Raw genomic sequence first — 20,705 nt, 5'->3', positions numbered from 1 at the left:
GGCTCAACTCTGTGCAGGTGCACACACCAACCAATGAGAGTCGCTTGTGCATCTCCAGGGGCATGATCCCTCACTGGCTTCCCAGCAGGAAAAAGTGCTAATTGCGTGGGTTGGTAAGCACAATCAGTTTTGCACACTGGAGATGTAGCTGAAACATCTGTGGGTTTTACTCCCTTGTGCTCCACATAGAAACATATAAATAAATTAATCTGGATAGATTTGGATGTGTGACATTTTGTTTTCTACTTGAACTCCCAGGAAATGAACCTCAGTCTCTACATTGATATATGAATGTTCGGACAGTTAGGCACTTGCGCAACCCCATGGACAATTTGTTTTTTGTCTCAGAAGTTTTGGTCATTTCAAAACTAATGCTGCAATGCAATTTTTTTTGTACCTTCATTGCCTGCAGATAAGCCGTCTGGCTTTGTGATGCCCGTGCTCTTTTTCCGTCTGTGTTTCTTGCGGTTGGCGTGAGGTGAAGGAGGTGGCTCAAGTTTAGGACTCGTTGCACTGCCCACACTGGAATTTGCAGGATCGCTCATCCCATTGGCTGAAAAGAGACAGACAGAAAAATTAACATTATTTTTTATGTTAAATAAATAGGGCGTATTTTCTAAGGTTCTCTTTGTTTTATACTCAGTACCCATGTAGGTAGATTTAGTTCTCACTGTCACAGCTTCAGCTTGGTATTTACAATTCCATGCTACTAACCAGGTACGACTCCACAATTTTTTCAAAAGGAGTCTCTTGTGAATTCAAGTAGTTATTTAAACCTCTTTGAATGAACCTGCCCCATAGATGGGTCATTATTATGAGGGTAATAAGCTTTGTTTGGCTTCTCCAGATCATTTTAAAAGTTTCCAAACAATGACAAAATTTTAGGCTGATTTACCAGAGAAGCATGTGAATAAATGAAAGTTATAAGCCCTGAAAATTATATCTTGGATTTGACAATTTCACTTTAAAGAAGTCATGAAACAAATAAGTAAAGAATATATATGGTATATATGGTTTCTGATGGAGTGGACTACATGTTTTGTCTAACTATAGAACTAGCAAGTGTAAAAATGAAGGGAATCACTGAAATTAAGAAAATTAATAAGGTTAATTAGGTCATATTTATTATGACGAACCATAACATACGGATAAAGCACTGCAGAAGCTGGATTAAGAAAAAAAAATTACTTGATGAAACAGTCACTAGAATTTGCTCTGGCAGATCTGTAGTATCATGTTCGCTCTGCTGGCAGCTACAGGTTAATCTACTCAACTCAAAATGTGAGGAAAGGTATGCACTATTATGTATCAATGTGAAATGACAACGAGGATGAATAATGAATGACATTATTGGAAGCTTCATGCAAAGTAGGGGCAGACCTGTCACATTCGAAAAATGTGAGCAGGGTAGAAGGAGTTGGAAATGGCTCCAAAAGTAACTGTGTGACTCCGGCTTTAGATAGAGTGAAGGACAGGTATGGGGCTATCAGTGAACAAATGGTTACCCAAGTTTGCCTGCAGCAAAGCTCTCTATATGACTGTCTGGGAATGACAGGGGGCTAAGAGCCAGCTTTGTTTCTTGTAAGTGATTTTATAAATGTGATATTAACCTGTGCTACCGTTGGGCAAAGGGATAGAAGGGATGGGACGATAGGGGGGGGTTGTCAGCTTGCCATCTTTCTGATTTCCTGACATTTGACATCACTTTCCCCTCTTTCCCCCTCCGGATGCCATTATGAATCTGGGAGTGGAGGCGAGGGGCCTGGGGGAGGTAGGGAGGGTGGGCCAGTAGATGGGCCCCATATTGCTCTCCTCTTACCACCCTGTGTGGTGCTGGCAGCCTCCTCCATTGTCTCCCATCAAAAGCTCATTGTAGTGTAGCAAACTCCATTCATTTCCCTGTGCACCGTCCCAGCCCTAGGGGTGGAGTGCAGGAGGACAAGGGGCTCAGGGATTATTGCTGTTGTCGTTGCCAGTTGCACATGGTATAATGTGCGGCACTGTGCCATTAGCCAGTGTACAACATTAGGCCTAATTCGGTCATTACCTTTAGGGAGATGGGGCTGTCTTGGAAGAGTAAGATGGGCTCAGCAGGGGACTGAAGATGGTAACACGGGGGAAGAGCGGAGCTCAGAGGGCCCAGGGATGCATTGTTGGAGTGTGGGCAAAAATATATGAGACAACACCTGAGACAAACACTGCTATGTCCGTACTCAACTGTCTAATGGAGATTCATCATGATCAGAGTTGATGTATGCAAGAATGTCATTACTGGGAAAAATGACCAAATTCATTAAAACTGTCTCTAATTTGTTAGACGCTAAGACACCGTCCTTAAAAGTAGGACTGATATTTCAATATAAATAGTAATGTGTTACTTGAAAAACAATAATATTGAATGTACGCCATCACATTATTAAACATAACACTGGTGCTTGTGCTAAACCACATACATTAAGCTCTCTGGTGTTTTGAATGGCAGCACACGGACACACATGTAGTAGCTCCTAGTCGAGGCGTCTGTTTCAATTTCCCTGCTCTCTTACAACAGCCCCCCTGAGACGAGTCATTAGCTGGCTCAGACAGCTGGGGGCACAGGGGTCCTCAGTGCACCCCCCCCCCCCAACTTCCTCCTCCCTCTCCATCCCAGCGTCTGTCCCGCCAGCACAGCTCCGTATGGCGGGTGGGAGACTTGAGCTCCAACCTGCCTCCGTCGTGACAGCCAGCATTTGTTTAATGTCGCTTGAGGTTAAAGGGGAGGGCTGCCCCTCAGGGGCCCCAACCGTGTCATAAACACCTCTAATTATCAATTTCTGACCCTAATGTTGTGGAAAATGACCCTGGCCCTGCTCATCCTGCACCTGAAACATATACTGGGTGATATACTTCCCTTTGTTTGCACCAATCAGCCTTTAAGAAGTCTGTAACATGAAGGTATAGGAGCTGGAAATGTATATAACAGTACACACCAGTAAGCAACAATCACATCAAAGCACCTGAGAACTAATGGTTTTATAAAATGTAGTCTCCTGCCTTCAAGTGGTTTTCAGCTCTAAACTTTGCATGAGTGCTAGATTATATTTCTGAAATTGAGAATTATGAAGTTAGAAGTAGACTGATTCTGTAAGTAGAGAATTCACTGTGGCATTATTAGAGAGCTGTTAGTGTGTATGAGGGCCATCAGGACCAAGCTGGGTAATGAAGCACACTGGGGATCAGGAGTCTCTCTCCTACTCAACCAAGATCACCTGGGCAGCAGAATAGGTATCAGCCTAACCTGTGATTACAGTGTATTACACTCCCACCACGGAGATGACAGTTTAAACATGCTTCAGGATGAAGGCTTTGGGTGAGACAAAGAGGGGGATGCTAACAGCTTCCTGCCTTTACCAATGCCACATTGAGAATGAAAGAGAATGAAAAAAGGGTGAGAGAGCGAGAGAGGCAAGAGGGGGGTGAAAAGGAAGGGGGGTCATTTCATTGTTATTCAAGAGGCTTCGGGTGAGGAGCACTACGATTCCGCCAGGCCCCTTGACATGGCAGCCCTGCCTGTCCTCAATCAGAACCAACGGCTGCAATTAATGGCAAAAATTAGAAACAATCACCGCCTCCACCTTATTATCCTCAATTAGAGCGTACTAATCAAGGCCTGATCGCGCTCTGCTGCTCTCTCCAAACTAAATGTCAAACTTCATTACGGCCTGGTGTAGAAATCAAACGCCCCGCATGCTATCACCCTCGCATCAGGAGGCCAAGGTATAAAACACGGTTCCACAGGAAAAGGCTATCTGTGCATTAACTACCTGTGTCCTGATATGAAAACTTAGAGGAGAAAAAGCACTTATATATAAATTACCACAGTGAACAGAATTGCAGGACGAAATGAAAAAAGCAAGTGATGCAAACTTTTAATGCAGGACTTTGGCTGTACAAAATTGTGGTAACTAGCACAGCTTTATCACTATGTAATGATATTCTGCTAAAAGCTCCATAATGTCAAAGTTAAATAATGCTTTTCGCACAATTATTTTCATTATGGATTCATCTCCTGATTATGTTATAGACTGATTTTTTTTTTTTAACCAATAAAATGTAGGAAAATAGTGAACAATGGCCGTTGTAATTTCCCAGAGACCAAGGTGACGTATTATAATTGCTTGTTTTGTGAGACCAGCAGTCTATAACCCACAAGATATTCAATTTGCAATCATTAATGACTAGGGAAAGGAACGAATCATCACATTTGAGAAGCTAGAATCAGAGAATATTTGCTGAAAAACAACTTAAATGACTTATTGAGTGTCAGAACTGATGCTGATTAATTTTAATTATCAACTTATCTATTAATCAACTGATTATTTCAGCTCTAGTCATTTTTTTGTGTTTTACAAGAACAAAATGTGTAATTTGTCATTTTTTAAATAAAAAAAATAAAAATAAAAATCACCCTTTTAGACGGATGTTAGCATAATTTCACTTGTAATTCTTTGGGCAAGAACCAAGATATTTCATATTTTATATTGTTATTTTATATATTTTAAATCATCTAACAATAGGGTAATATTGAATTCATCATTGAATTATTATCTATGGAGGGCACCGATTTGCGTTGATCCTCTGACTTTGGGAATGCGACTTTATTCACACTTTGACCATGACTTAAGTTATTGTCATCACCCGTCTTATCACATTGCTCAGACAACTGTTGGAGCCTCTTGCTTTTAATTCAGATTCAAAGATTGAGGTGTACCAAGGAGAGCAGGATCTAAACAAGCATCGGCTGCATTAAGAATGGGTGTCTTTATGAATGCAAGCAATAGAAAAATTGGGCATGGATTTAATCAAAAATCTGCGCTCAATATTCAAGAGACGTTACTACCTCTGCTACTGCCTTTGCTCAATAGGTTTACAAATGAGGACATTCTTTAAATAATATGGAAATGGTTACCTGGCTAAGATGCATTCATTCTCCAGTGAATCATCAATCTGCTGTTTTTGCATCTCAGAATCACATTTTGTGTTAACCTGCAACCTTCACCAAGGATAATGGTGTGATTGGGTTCAAGTCAATTCAAATGGCAAAACATAAGCACCCTTCACTGTGGAACACCCTCTATCGATTATTGAAGGCATATTAGGATGAAAGATAAGAAGGTTGCATTTCAATCAAGTTTATGTTTTCTGATAGTCCATTCACACTTTACACTGGAGACATATCCTCCTGTTTTAATTCAAGTTCTTCAATTGTAAGGATACATAAAAACAAGACATTCTGAGAAAGTTTTTGAGCTGCAAAGATGTTGCCTCCAGTGAACATTACAAGCCTTAAACCGTCTGCACCGACTATGCACTGATTACAGAGACACTCTTTCCTATGGACGAACAACATATCTATCATTTGACACAATGTTTCTACCATTATTTTCAGCTCATTTGCCTCATTCAAGCTCATTTGTGGTTACCTGAAGAGTAGCATGAAAATAATTGAAGAAAATAGAATAATGGAGCAAATTGTGGATTTGATTTAGTTGAAGACTGGATGTCGGTTAATGAGCTATGATAATATTAAGGGCTTTTCAGTTTACCAAACACGAAAATGGGAAATTCTAGCCACCTTATTTCTACAGCGCAACGTTTAAGGATTCCCTATTTGTCCGCTGCAGACCGGCAGCCAAACACACATTCACAAACATCCAGTATGAAGCCTTTTTCTCCCACCCACACATTATAATACAGACGCAAACACGCTCCGTGGAAAAAACTCACATACAAACATCTACACAAAAAAAATCAGCGAAAACACACACACACACACACACACACACACACACACACACATATACACAACATACACCCTCGCTCATTTATTTGAGGACCCCACGAATCTAAGTAATTCTGCTTTGGGCATGCTGCTGATGGGAGACAGGGGTAGGGGGTGATGGAAGTGCCTGCGTCCAGGCAGAATTGATCGTTTGGCAGCTCCAAATGAGAGACAGGCTTGTCAGCGGAACCACGAGGGCCATGCAGTTGGACTCCAGCAGCGCTCATAAAGTGCGCTCTTTAAACTGCCGGGGCCCCTGGGAGCCCATGGGGAGGGGGGGAGCCGCCGCCGTGCTAATGAGAACTACCAGAGTGCAAACATGCATGGAAATGACTGTTATTCTGTTGATGTGCATTTAAGTGCTTTTTTACTGCCAACCACAAAGAGAGGGAAATAACTGGTGATGAATGGTACCCCTGAAAAGCATTCATTTTCCTCTTCGGAAGAAAAGAGAGGAAAACAGAGGAAGGAGGGGGGGCACAGCGAGTAAGATGGAAGGTAAAGACAGGATGGGGGGGGGGGGGGCAGACATGCATGGTGAATATATTATCTTGCTTCACTCAAGTACAGTGACAAGGTGCAATGTGACATGGAGGAAGTAAGTGGAGATGCATCGATAGCAGAAAGTTAACCTTCAGTGTTCCTCTCCTCTGAACACGCTGCCTCTATCAAAGAGCAGCAGCAAGAACGGTCAAAGCGACCCCAGCCCTCCTCACCTAATTATGAAAATGAGGCTTGTTTCATGTGACTAAGAAACTCAGGAAACGGCACCTCCATCAAACCGCACCTCTAGATCTGATTAGGTTTGTTTTAAATTCACTGAACTTCATGTCTTTGTGGTAGTAACATGTGAATGTGGATTGCACTGTACACGATGAGGACTTTGGAGGGTTTTTTAGGGGATGAGAGTGTAGAAGGTGGTCTTACGGGCGGCGCTGCTTGTACTGGTGTTGACGGCCTCATTCCACTGGTCGGCGCTGGACACGGAGAAGGAGCGCTGGTGCATGCCATCTTTACTGCCACCATACACCGACCCGCCCGTCTGGAGGGATGTACTGCTGTTGGAGTGAGGAGCGCCTGGAAAACAAGTGAGAGACGCAAGAAATTGAATCCCCACTGCTTATGTTCTCTGCAGCCGTTTGAACTCTTAACTCGCTCTGGTAGGATTGCTTTCTTTGAACGAAAAAGTCTGTAGAGAAGTGATAATGATGTAATTGAGTTAACAGTTTTTCGGTAGTTTCTGCAGAATTTGCAATGCGGCTGCCACCTTATTTGTGCACATCTCTCTGTCAAGCAACCCTCCTCACACAGACACACACAGAACCCCTCTGCCTCCGCCTCTGCCTCTAATTAGCCTTTAATTAACAAGATACACTCTGAACGCTAATTATCTCGCCTCATCCCTCTGACTGCCACATCGATCTCCACTGGCGTCAGCAGGCGTTCTCTCCCTAACTTCCAATCAGGCTTGCCACGGACGCCTGGCTCTCTTTACTAATTCATGGGCTAGGCTGCACCATGTGAGGTCCTTCCCTCCTGTTTGCGAGCAGTCGCTACAACACATCCTAACTACTCTGAAAAACTCATCGATACACTTTTAGTCACGTGAGGAAAATTAGATTAAACGCTTAAGCTTTAAAAGCTTTAAAAGCCTTAAAAAGACCTGTGTCATGAAATACAATAATTTGTTACAAACTAGTGTGATTTTGCTCCAAGAAAGATATGTAACTGAACTGAATGACCTAAAAGAAAAGATGGGTTGTTTATAAATAAAATTAGCCACCAGAAATGTTAATTTTCACAACGTTTATTCCCTAAACGTTAACAAAATAACTCATAATAACTACATTCCAGAAACAATCAAATTTAATGAGGTAATTTTGCAATTGTTCTGACACTGAAAGGCTCAATGTTCAGTGTTTTTCTTTTAGAAAAAGAAAAAGCCACATCTCTGATTTTCTCAACAATGATTTTCTTATCTTACAGGTATCACACGTCAAGTCGTTTTACTCAATAATTACAAGAGAATATCAGTTTCTGATTGAGGTGACAATAAAAGAAAATGTAGTGTGTGGGTCGTGTGTAAAGTAAACTAAGCGGCACGGGTGCTTGTTAGGATAATATGTCCTACTCATTATCTAGAGTAATAAGTGTATCAAATTCACATAATCATGTCTAATTAGTATCAGTAATTATCTTGTTGGGCCCAGGAATATTAATCTTCAGGTCCCAGAGGGGAGGGAGCAGAATCGCAGCGAGAATGGGCGAGAGAGCGAGGGAATCATGCTGAGGAGCGTCGACTAAATTAGCATGCTGAAATCAGTGCGTTTGGGGGGGGGGGGTTGTAGGGGTACTGAAAGGAAAATGTCAAACTTTGTTTTTGAAAAAGTGATGGATGAATGATACATAAAATATGCCCGTGACTTCTATGAAAAGGCTTCTGATTACTTCTATCATTACTGAACTGAGAGTATTTATAAATAGGCTTTGTAAAACACTCGACTACTGTACCCCTTGTTTCCAGCCAAGACCTGATGTTACACAAATAAATGATTAATCACATCATCATTGTTTAAAAACAGGTCATTCCTTAAACAAAATCAATTTTCTACTATTAAAGGATCTACATTCTCCTTCAGTCCCAAAGTTTGACTCTTTGATGCCTTAAAAAAAAAAAGAGAAAGAAAAAAAAAAACAACTCTTAGGTAACTACAAGGCAACTTCGATGGATATTTAAAATTCAACAATCACGTCTAATTGTCAAATTGGATGCTAATGATTAATGAATTATACATGGCTGTATCCATTAGTCCCCAGAGACCACTCCTGCATAAAGGGGAGGATAATGTAATTACAGTGGAGAAATAATCAGCTTGTGGCATTAAAAGAGCACTGTGCTCACAGCTCCAGCCAGGCCTCTTTCCAGTAGGTTTTACAGCTTTAGCAGTGGTACCGTGGTGGACTGACAATGATGAACTGCAAATGAGGGGCCAAAGGGTTCAGATTTAATGCTGGACGTCACCAAGCAGAAACCCCAAGAGTGAGATGAGGGTCAAATACAAATATACCAAGTATTATTTAATTTAATTGCTGTAATTTTTTCTAATAACAAATAAAACAATAAAAAAAACAAAAAAATAAAAAATAAAAAATAAAAAACACTTTGATGCAGGGGAACATTTTTGGAGTAAAAAAGTAATAAATCACTATAATTACACAACAGCATTTTGACAATTTCCTTATATTTGCTGAATACACCAAACCTGAATTTAGGGCCCCATTCCATCTAGCTTCTGTAGATCAATATATCATATGTATTTCATTCAACAGCAATCCAGCCATTTACTATGAAATTGCATGAAATCTAGGCCAAGTGTTGTGAAGTAACTAAGTACTGTACTAAAATAGAAGTTCATGGTACTACTTTACACTTCTACTCCACCATATTTCAAAGACTAATATTCTCGTTAATAAAATATCATCATATGGATTAAACCAGTCAACAGCATAAAGTAGGAAAAATTAGCTCAACGTGCTACAACTTTCAAATTTTTCTTACACTTTAATGTGTAAGTAATAATAACGTATTCATATAATATTTAATATTATGACACTGAGCCATTCTGTTACATAATGAGTGCCTTTCACATTTTTCTGATAATACTTCTGTACTTCTACTTGATGAAATTTTAAATGGAGGTCTTCTACTTTTAATGGAATAGTTTTAGATTTTGGTATTACTAAATAATAAAAATTATAATCATTAGCAATAAGGAAAGGTCACTTCCTTCACGGATACTTCCAAAAAGAAAATATTTCATAGATAACTCCTGCACATTTCTTGTCAAAATTTATGAAAACTTGCAAAGTCCAAAGACCCATGTTGAGTATTTCTTGCTAACTGTATCATCATGTGTATAAAGAGATAACAAAAGCCATATAGTGTGTACTGCAGGCTATCCAGGGCTGGGGTGTTAAGTAGAGGCGATGGATTAGCGGGGAGCAGCGCTGCCTTGCTTCTCATTTCTCTTCAGACCGGGCCGTCAGTGGGCTGATGAGCCGTGACGAGGCCTGACCCCTCCGTGGAGTTGTTGCCATTATGTACAAGTAGTAGGATAATGAAGCATTCATGCTAATGTGGGCTGGGCAGCACATCATCTGCAGTTGTGTGTAATCCACCACCATCATCCCTACCAGCGCCCAGATGCCCCCCTCCATCCCTGATACTGCTGCTGCTGCTGCCAGCCTCCACACAAGTCACTCAGACGTTTTATATACTTTTTATATACTTTAATTTTACACAATATCTGCATCAAAATAATTTTAAAATATTTACTTTACACTTGTGTAGGGCAAACCATCCTGATTTCTTTACTTATTTACGTTTATACTTCTCTTCCTTTTTGGACCAATTTACATTTTTTTCCCCCCCTTTGTTTAAGCTTAATGTAACAATGTGGTTTTGAATTGTCAGAGAATGATTTCCAGCTCACAAGTGCTCTTATGCTACACTGTCACTACGTGTGTGGCAAAAGTTTGATGCCATTTCCACAGAGATGAAGTTAGGTAATTCTAAAAATTACAAAATTGAACGAAGAGACTAGAGTAGAGAGTAGGCTGCTTCTGCATTGATAAAATCTATATATATGTATATACGTATTTGTGTGGATATACAGCACACAAATGGGATTTTAAAATTGGTGCGAGGCGTATCTTTAGTATATTTATCGTCACAATAACCAACTGAATGCACAGGATGCGCCACGCACCAGCTTGAGTCAGCTGCAACATTTGATCACCCGTGCTGTGATTGAGAGGGCATTAAGACTAGTTAGCGAGTGAGTAAAAAAGTCAAAAAAAGACACCTAAAAGTGCTGGATTATGGTTGCAACATCCAGCTTCTGCCGCTATAACTGGTAGTAGTACAAACGTAAAAAAAAAAAAAAAATCATTTACACTCACATTACACTTATTCACGTGACAGAGGCTTTTGTCCAAAGTGACATGCAAATGTGGCACAATCCAAGCCACAATAGATCAAAGTGAAGCCCTGACCGAGGGAACTATAAAAAAAAGAGACCAGGCTTAAACACAAATCCACGACCATATGTCTTGTATGAAACAACATCTACTTTTATATAATTAATAGTGTTAAACAGTTTCAGTTCAAATGAACCCATTTGGAACAGGATGGGTGGTGTACTTGAGTGTGTCCCACAAAAAAGGCTGGGAATCCCTGATTTATAGTACCCAGGCCAGATTGGTGGACAAAAAAAAAAAAACGCCATGTTGGCACTGGCAGGACCTGCTTGTCTGTGTATGTGACTATTGGTTATACAGTGCTGAAGATTAGAGCTGGAGACAAACTGTGGTGCAGAGTGAGGAGGGGCTGAGCGAAAGACTTTCCGGAGATCTCCACCTCTTCCACATGCATCTCTCTCCTGCACAGGATTGATTAAAAGTGACTGGGCCCATTAATACTTTGATACAATGTATCTGTCGCCGGTGACACGGCAGGATGCGTGTTAACAGGGAGGATCATATTTAAAATGGTTCCGCTCAGCACCCAGCAAAGGAATTAAACCTGGCCGCTTGGCAAACTCCTGGGCGCATGCGTTCTCTCATTTACTCTCTGTCTTCAACCTCTCCTCTTCATCTTCCCATCTCCCCCATCCACTCCGCCCCTCCTTCTCTCTGTCGCTATCCCTCTTCTCCCAATGATTATAAAGGTCTTTAGATCTAAGGAATGAATGAATTACCAAAGGCAAAGACAAGGCTTGTGATTTGGACGCCGTGAATGAAAAATTACCCCTTTGTTCCCTTCATCAATTGCATGTCTAATGAAATCAAAACCCTGATCGCATAATCAGAAGAGGGCCCTCAACCCAGAGAGAGACCTGATGTGATTTGTAACCTCTCTTTTTCCCCCAAATGGAGATTAAGGCAAATCTCCCTCACATTGTTCCCTGATGAACAAATGGATGGCAACTTCAATTCTTGGGAATTTGTCACTGAGGAGTCTTTTCCAAGAAACGAACATGAGGAGAAAATAACATCGATGGGTAAGGGAAAAAAAAACCAAAAACCAAAAAAAAAAAAACTAAGCTTCAAGACCCTTTGTCTGCCCTGATGACTCCCCTCAACCCAGCACTCAAGGTTAACAGCCTGAGGGATGAAACAACTTTGATCCAGCGTCCTCTGCTGTGTAAACTCCTACATCTCTCTGCTTTTGACTGATTAGCCCGGTCAGCGGTGGCAGTACTTTGTCCAGGTTCAACAGTAACCGGCCTGGACAGTGCTAGTGGTCCCTGCCGACCCGTCTATGGCACTGTACCTGCTCTCAGCCCGGTTAGCTTTGGCCTGAGTGATGCAAACACGGTGCCCACAGCTGATGAAGGACCCCGCCTCCCTCCAGGGATCACTCTGCTAATTAGTATTAATTACTCCTAATCCTAAATCCAATCACTGACTTCCACTTTTTATGCCTGCCAGACTCTCCGCAGCCTCCGGTGGCACAGCGCACCGGGAGAAGAGCACTATTTTTAAACTTCTAAAGGTGGAGAAACCCTGGCACAAAGCTCAGGACCAAACTGTTTTTTGATGCTGAGACGACTCTACCACAGAAGATGAAAAATAACTAGGTCAGTGTCATAATGGTGTAATAGTCCAAGAAAAACTAACCTTAATTTTTTATGATATATTCTTAAACATGGGCATGTTGTTTAAACGCAATTTTTAATTCCCTGTTTGGTAATTTAGAGAATTAATAGATTTCTCATAGATGATTATTAAGCCATCATTGTGTATACTGTGAAGCAGCTAATTTGCATGAATGAAACATACAGAAAGTAGATAATTAGCCTGTTGGGACCCATTTTTATGATTAATCACAAACTGAGGACATAGAAAATTAGTAAATTAAGAAAAGACTCATTGAGTAATTTTTACATATTGTACCTGTGACTGGTTTTCTCTGTTGGGTAATACATGAAATATATGAGACTTCTCTTTACCTAACATGTGCGTCCTTTCAGATTTACCTATATAAGTGAATACTATCATTATGTGATACTAACATCAAAGCCATAAATACAAGTCTTCACTTAAAGCTGAAACAGTATACAAATATGCCAATCCTTTTCTAAAAGAATCCCTTTTTGACACTTGTACAAACTGCATATGCATAAGTCTCAGAACTATGACTGCAACTCGCCGATTTTTTCCATTAATGTTGTATTAGCCAATTATTTTCTTCGATTGATCAATTAAGTGTTTGGTTAGGAAGATACTGAAAAATGGCCATTCTCTAAAGCCAAAGGTGATGTTTTCAGATTCCTTGTTTTGGCAATCAACAGTTTAAAACCCAAAAAGGTACAATGAAATAAAACACAGAAAAGCAAGAAATCCCCATACTTGAAAAACTAGTACCATCAAACATTTGTCTTAAATAATTAACTGATTTCTTTCAACTGACTAATCCATTATTCAATTAAATGTTTCAGCTCCAGTAAAAATACAAAATAATGTATCTTTAATATGAAAATTGCTAAAGAACCACAGTTATATCCATTAATCTGGCCTTTAGCCTCGTTACGAAGCAGGGATTCGTACCTGTGTTTCCTATGCCCAGCTGCAAGGTGCTGCGGTCCTTGGTCAGCCCGTTGGTTTTGGGACTAGCAGTGGGGGCGACGGTGGCCACCGCTCTGGGTGGTCGCTTCCCAGGAACCTTCACTGTGGTCCTCAGCAAGTCAATCTCTTTACCATGCACGTTCTGCATGTAGTCCTGAATAGAGTAAAGAAATAAGAAGAACATGACAACAGTAAGTGGTCTGCACTCTACACAAGTCAGAGTCCAAATATTTCCAAATATTTCTCTCAATTCAGGGAACTGATTATACACTGTGGACTGACAAGTACCCAGGAATTATGGAAGAAATACAAATTAAAACGATTTCCATCCCCATTAGTCACAACTCATCTTAGACCTTCCACCTAGGGTATGTGATAGTGGGAAAATGATTGCAAATCCATTATACATTGCCTGTGCCCATGCCATATCTCCAAATAGCGAGATGTTAGGCTTAATGAATGCAAACAGTCTCATTCTCTTTCAATTTGGCCATTTGATTCTGTTTAAAGCGACTACTGCCCAAATGTGGGAAGCCAAGGTGAAAATCATTGGGCTCAGCAGAAAAAGACCCGGATAGAGGCGAGCTCGGCCTCTGCCGTCCCCCCACCGGCTCCTCTGCTTTATTACCGTGTCATAAAGCACTCATTTCTTTCCCAAGCCTCCTCGCTAATTACCCAGTGAGCGCTCTCATTTCATTTTATTGCTGGAATTAACAGCCAGATCGAAGCGTGCAAAGCTATTAAGATGTGTGATTAAGCCACATTCAATTAGATTCTACAAACAATTTAATTGATGTAGTAGATAGAATTAACAGAAGGTGATTGTGTGGATGGCTTGGCTGACTGCGAAATTAAAGGTCCCTCTCTTCCACTCTCAGTCTGCCTCCCTCCCTCTTTTCTTCTTCCCTCGCTCCTTTCCCCAGTCTCTCTCTTCCCCTTTTCTCTTTCTTACTCCTTCTCTGCTCCACTGCACAAAATGAGCTTGAGCTGTTACCGTGCTAATGTAACTGTCTCCCTTATTTCACCTCCCTCCGTAAGTCAACAGATTCATAGATTCATAGATTGCCCCGATGACCTGTAATAGCTGTAATGATCAACAGATAGCCTGTTCAGTCAATTACATACATTACTGTAGCAGGGTGCTGCTCCACTAAGAACTGCTTGTAAATTAAACCACTAACACACTGTCAGTGCAACAAGGCCACACACTAGGTTCATGTCTAACTGTTGGGCTTGTGTTCAAAGTTTGAGCTGTCTCATTAGACACAAGATGCTGCTAATATCTTCCATTTTACCTGGACAAATGATCTAAACATACCAAACATTAGGGAGTGACGAGGGGGGGGGGTCAAAGGGATTTTTGAAAAAGACGAGCATTTCTGAGTGTGGCAACGGGCTCCTGAGCTGTCTGCTGCCAACCAGCCGAGTGTTTAAGAGGTATTAGTGGCCCAGCAGGATTCTGACAGAGATGGATGTGGGAGGCCGGTCAGGCTCTGCTGCCATGCAGTGAGAACCATTATAAATACAAGCCAGCGTGGAGTCCGGGCACAGCGGGCACGCAGCAGCACAGCCCTGTCTCCATTACCCAGAGCTGGGGATGGTCACCACAGGGGGTCAGAGATGACCACTAGGACACCCTGTTTCTTAATACTAAGCTTAAAGTCACAGGGTTAGCTAATATAACCGTTATGTACAGCGATAAGTCTCTGTAGAAACCATGATGCTATATGGTTGGGATCCAGTTCACCATAACAGGGGTGGTAAATGTAATCGCATCAGGAGAATTGTGTTCAGCAGTTGAAAAAGCGCCACATTAAAACCTCCAGCAGCACCCTCGAGTACGAACAGTAGTGTAGCAAACACGTAAAGCCGACTGGAAAAGAAATGGGAAGGGGATGGGGGGAGGGAGGGGTTTAGACTCACATGTAAACTGGGGTGGTAAGTGAGGACGCCATTATCGCACAGTGTGACATATTTCTTTTTCCACTCCTTGTTGAGGGATTTGCCACTTCGCTTCAGAAGGATTCCCTGTAAGAGACAAGGCATCACGGTGAGCATATACTCTTCTCAAAGCAGTGTGGTGGATGATATGAGCCATTATGGATGTTGAATACCATAAAACAGCATTATTATTGTTATTACAGATTCCTTATGGTGGTTACTTTGCTTTATGACTTACCGCAAAGAAAATGCTTAAACAACAACATCATTGTAAGTGACAATTATGAAACAGCATGGAAGTGAAAATTTAGAAAATACATAAACACAGCTTTAATTTGTAATTAAATCCCCTTTAATTTTCCATCTTTATTATAATGTAACTTGTTTAGTTGACAGGTTTAATGTTTTTCTACTGGGACCATTTGAACCTCCCAAACTGGCCGAGTTCCTCTGGCTCAGAGACCATTCAGAAAGGCAGGGAATCCAATTTGCCAGACCTCCTCCCTGCGTCCATACACATAATATGCTGAACTCTGGAAGACCTCTCAATCCTGGGATTAGGAGGTGTGATCTCCCCTCTTCAAAGCTCACTCAGGTTTTATTCTATTCCACTTTATCTTCTGGGGCCTTTTAGGGCCTCAGATGGTTTTCCTTATCTGCTGAGTAAATCCACTGGTAAACAATGCAGTTCCTCTGCTGGAGGTGACCAAATGCTGCTGAGTATAAGGGCCAGGGGGCTCTCTGGGGTTAAATAGTGAGGAGGGGCCCGCTTAATTAGGGGATTAAGACGGGGCAATGTTTGCGCTTTTACAGCCTGAGCCAGAGCCTGTGTGTGTGTGTGTGTGTGTGTGTGTGTGTGTGTGTGTGTGTGTGTGTGTGTGAGAGAGCTGAAAAGGGAGTTGGGGGGGGTTAAAGGGGTTGTGTTTTGCTAGCCAGGCCCATCCTGCGGGCTTTAATCCTGATTAACACATCAGGAAGAGTTGACCCTCGGTGACCTGGGCACCAGGCTGTTTGCCGACAATCAACCTAATCCGAGCCTTGATTCATCCGGGGGGGGGCGCAAGACTGTTGGCTGCATGCTGGTACTCAAGAGTTTGGGCTTCTTCATATCTTGCCAATATACCCTCTTGTTTATAGCTTCTCCCTGGTCCAGAATGTCAAATATGTCTCATTTTTGCTTTAACATTTTCTTTAAATCTACTCTTCTCTACTAAAATCATCAAGTAACAAAGTATAGAATAATATGAGAAAACAGCCCAGCATCAACATTGTCCGCGTGTTGAGGCTTAATGAATTTTGAATTTTTTATTTTTACTTTTAAGTACAACTAGTAGTGGGACTTTTTGGGAACTGTAATCAAATTTAAAAAATCATTAAATTCTCTTTTCTTTGTAGGTGGGAAAGGGAAAGCAAAAAGAGGCAAAAAAAAAAATTTCAATATTTCACTGTTTCATATGTTTTCTTTTCAATTGTTAAAAAAAAAGACCTTGATTGAAAGTAAGAGTCATGCATTTCAATTAAATATAAATTTTATTATTAATATCAGAAAGCCTTAACTATATTGTAAGTATTGATACTTCTGATGATTTTCCAGGAAGAAAAATTGTGTCTTTCAATCAATAAGTTGCTGACTGCCCAGACTCCTATCAATTTAGTCAATAAAAAAGAAATGTAAACACTTTTTAAATGGCTCTCTAATCATAAAAAGTAAATGATCCAGTCGCAGGGCCTCTGGCGACTTTATAATGCATGTTTTACAAGCATATACAGTATGTTGCTCATCTCGCGGCCTTACTGAGGCATGCATAAATCTATACATGCAATCAGTGTGGAGCTTCATGTATTTATCAGAGATGTGAAGCAGATCAATAAAGATACTAAAAGAGTTATGTGAAAATCTTTATACATGCTGAGTAATTTTTCTGTGTTATCTGAAGAGTATCCCATTATGTCGTCATAAAGCATGTCACTTTTGGTAATTGGAAGCTTGACAAACGATTTCAAATAATTTATCATAATTGTTCTCTCGTTCGCCACATTGGATTTGAGCACTGTGGTTTTAATGTGATAGTTTGACATCAAAAGGTAACATGTGGAGTCCCATGCATCCCCTTCAACAGTGAAACACACACACACACACACACACACACACACACACACACACACACACACACACACACAAAGAGATGAGTGTGTTCAGCCTTTGCGACGTAAGGAAACAGGCAGATAGTCAGACGCACTCTCTGTGTCCACACAATTGTCATATCTACACAGAGGAGATAGTGTCTTTCCCTTCTTTTGTCAGGCGACCAGGAGAAAAGCTGCATCCTGCCACAGTGGCTGACTGATAGTCTGGCCCTTTGTAACAGACCGGAGGAGAGGGGGAAAAGTGTGAGTGTGTGTGTGTGTGTGTGTGTGTGTGTGTGTGTGTGTGGGTGGGTGTGGTGGGGGGGGTGGGTGTCATGTTGAGGAGCTGTCCTCAGCCAGCAGTGCATTGTTATCCTCACTCACTACTTTTATAGATGGGAGGGGGGTGGGAGCACGGGGGGGGGGGGGGGGTGGGTTGTGTAATGGGGCGATGGAGAGGAGGGGGGGGAGGGGGGGTTGTAATTTTCGCTTGATTGACTTGATCTCCTCCCTGATTGTGCATTTGACTGGCCTGGAGATCAGCTAGTTTGACTGGCCTGGAGATCAGCTAGTCACACCAATGTACAACCCCCCCCCCCTCTCCAAAAAAATTCTTTGTAGATAAAGAGTTGGGCTTATCTTGTCCAAAGTTGCCAGGATACTGGGGGAAATAGGCCTTGGACCTATAATGTATTGGATAAGAATGGGAGAGCTGACAGTAAAGACTGCTCAGAGGGGGGGGGAATTCTTTGTGATCTGTGAAGATCAACCCACGGCTCACCTGCAGATTAGCCAGGTTCTGCAGGGAATTACACTAATCTACATAAAAACCAAGAGCCTTACTGAGATCAAATAGAAATGCCATGTTTTTGGAATGGCCACCTAAAAGTTTTAAATTTCCATATTGATTTTTAAGGGCATTTATAGCCATTTATCCAGGTGTTGTGCACAAATAAAACTGCAAATTAAACTTCTGTTGTCTAAAGTGTAACTTTGATATAAAAGAGGTGCAACACCTCCTCATTACTAAAAAAATGTCAGTATTATGAAACGTTTCTATTACATGAACATCTACTATTACTAACAGACAGATCGACTGATAGATACTGTATCTGTTTAACGGTGGTTTCCCCAAAGCGTTATTTTCTGATTGAGTGAGGGAACTTTGAAGTGTCCCCCTGCCATTATTTCAGCTGAACCAAAGCCTTCGCAATTTTCCTCTGAATGGAATAAGAAGGTCTGGCTCGAAGTTTTGGTTTTTTTTTTAGTTTTTTTTTTTTTAAAAGGACATTATCTTCTATCATTTGTGGGTAAAGAGGATAATATAAGGATGCTGACCCAATTTCAAAAGCCCTCATATAATCATGAGTGATTACTAATCAATGTGTCAATTACTTCTCCTTCGGGTACAGTCTGACATTTAGAAATGATCCTCACCCAAGATGTGTAATTCAGTGTTCACTAAGACCCCTCTGATCTTTTAAAGCAATGCACGAATATATAAAGAGAAATAAAACAAGGGAAATAGTAGAGGAAATCATAATGAAAAGAGAAAAGATAGAATAAAAAAATTTGGAAAAACAATTTCCAAATTTCAAAGCAGAAATTACTGTGACTATTTAATGTAGCAGAAAGTAAAAGAATATGGACCCCAAACGAAACCAAACAAACATTCAGGCCAAAGAAAAGTATTAGGACATCTAATGAAATTATCAGCTAATTAATGGTTGTCTAAGCTGATTATGAGGATATGCATGAATGAACTTTTGTGAGAAAATACTATCCACACACAATTATGAGCAATAATAACTATAAACATAAATACAAATACATGGATTTACACTAGTCAATAACCAAGTCTGCTAAAATTTATTGTATTTAATGTCTCTCATGCTGTGATAAGTTTATTGGTAATGTTTATAAACACAATTAAAACGGCCCCATATGATCAGTAATGGTCATTTGAGAAACACACCAAATGATTATTTTTATTTTATGTAAGATAACTCTTCAATTACACACGTGAATGTACCTGCAATCTATGAGGTCAGAAATGAAACGATTGTGCCTTTAAAACACAAAAAACTCCATATTTTCAATTTGATGGGTGTGTGATTTACACCAACAGGGACATTTTCTTTGCTAATAAGTGATGAGATCTGTTATGTTCAAACCCCAAGCCTTCTTCTCACTTCAGCTACAATTGTACTGGCATTGAAATAATTTGTTATGTTGTATTATGTTGCCATCTAGTGGTTACAGCAACACATGACTTTGCCCAAATCACGCTGGTTAACTCCAAAGGCCCATCAAAGCACAGCATTATCAGCGTTACACAGAAAAGAACATCTACTGAAACAAAAAGGGATCATACTTACCCAGGGAACTATGGGAAATGTAGGGGAAAAAAAGATGAGTGAGACTGCTTACCTGTTTGATAGGTATGGCCCTTCCACTGCCTATGCTGTCTGTTTTACTGTCAACGCTCTTTGCTTGTTCACTGGCTTTCCGTGACTGCAAGAAAACAAGAAAGTCAGTCAGCAACTGAAGCGACACACTGACGACAAGGCAGAATGGGGAGTTGTGGGCTGTGAGGTGAGTTTTTGGGTGTAGTATGTATGTATGATGGCATGTGCGTGCGCGTGTGTGTGTGTGTGAGAGAGAGAAAGAGAGAGAGTGAGAGACTGGGGGTCAGAGGACGGAGGTGAGGGGTTTTTTGTTTTGAGCAGTTGCAGTATTTGTGGAGAAACTCGACGTTGCAAAAAAACAAAAGTCTCAAAAGAAGCTCGAAATTAACAGACAAGCAGACCAGCGGAACAAACAGCAGTAACATCGACGTGCAAGTTCAAAAGACAAAATTAAAAAAGAGACCAAACCAAGACCACACTAGACACGTTTCAACACAGAGGAGACCAAGGACGAGCACACATTGAGTCATGACTCAGCCCTGAAACCCTTTGGGGGGAGATCCTTCCCTCTGATTGAGACCCAGAGCGGGTCCTTAGTGGACCGGCAGACCAACTGCTGCTATACCCAGTGTAGCTTCAGCTGTGCCTTTAGCATAGTTGCAATGATCAGAGCTTTTGCAGCACAGTGCATAAGTTAAACACCATAACAGGTTAAAGGGACAGAAGGGAAAATGGTTATTTTAAGAAGAAGACTTCAGTACAAGTAGGTTCCTCCGACC

General features: G+C 41.0%; 1 protein-coding gene across 4 annotated transcripts in view; it reads right to left on the bottom strand.

Annotated features, from left to right (window-relative positions):
- agap3 (ArfGAP with GTPase domain, ankyrin repeat and PH domain 3) overlaps positions 1–20,705 on the bottom strand; it is a 118,858-nt gene that overhangs the window by 25,930 nt on the left and 72,223 nt on the right. For all 4 annotated transcript variants that reach the window (XM_040143203.1, XM_040143204.1, XM_040143201.1 and 1 more), the window contains exons 9-13: positions 19,949–20,032; positions 15,374–15,478; positions 13,433–13,604; positions 6,749–6,898; positions 398–553 (exon numbers count right to left, since the gene is read on the bottom strand). In XM_040143203.1, the coding sequence (XP_039999137.1) occupies positions 398–553; positions 6,749–6,898; positions 13,433–13,604; positions 15,374–15,478; positions 19,949–20,032 (667 nt within the window). The remainder of the gene's footprint in view (positions 1–397; positions 554–6,748; positions 6,899–13,432; positions 13,605–15,373; positions 15,479–19,948; positions 20,033–20,705) is intronic.

The sequence above is a fragment of the Xiphias gladius genome, chromosome 14, assembly GCF_016859285.1.
Source record: "Xiphias gladius isolate SHS-SW01 ecotype Sanya breed wild chromosome 14, ASM1685928v1, whole genome shotgun sequence".
Lineage (NCBI taxonomy): Eukaryota > Metazoa > Chordata > Actinopteri > Istiophoriformes > Xiphiidae > Xiphias > Xiphias gladius.
This window is presented reverse-complemented; position numbering and strand designations above follow the sequence as displayed.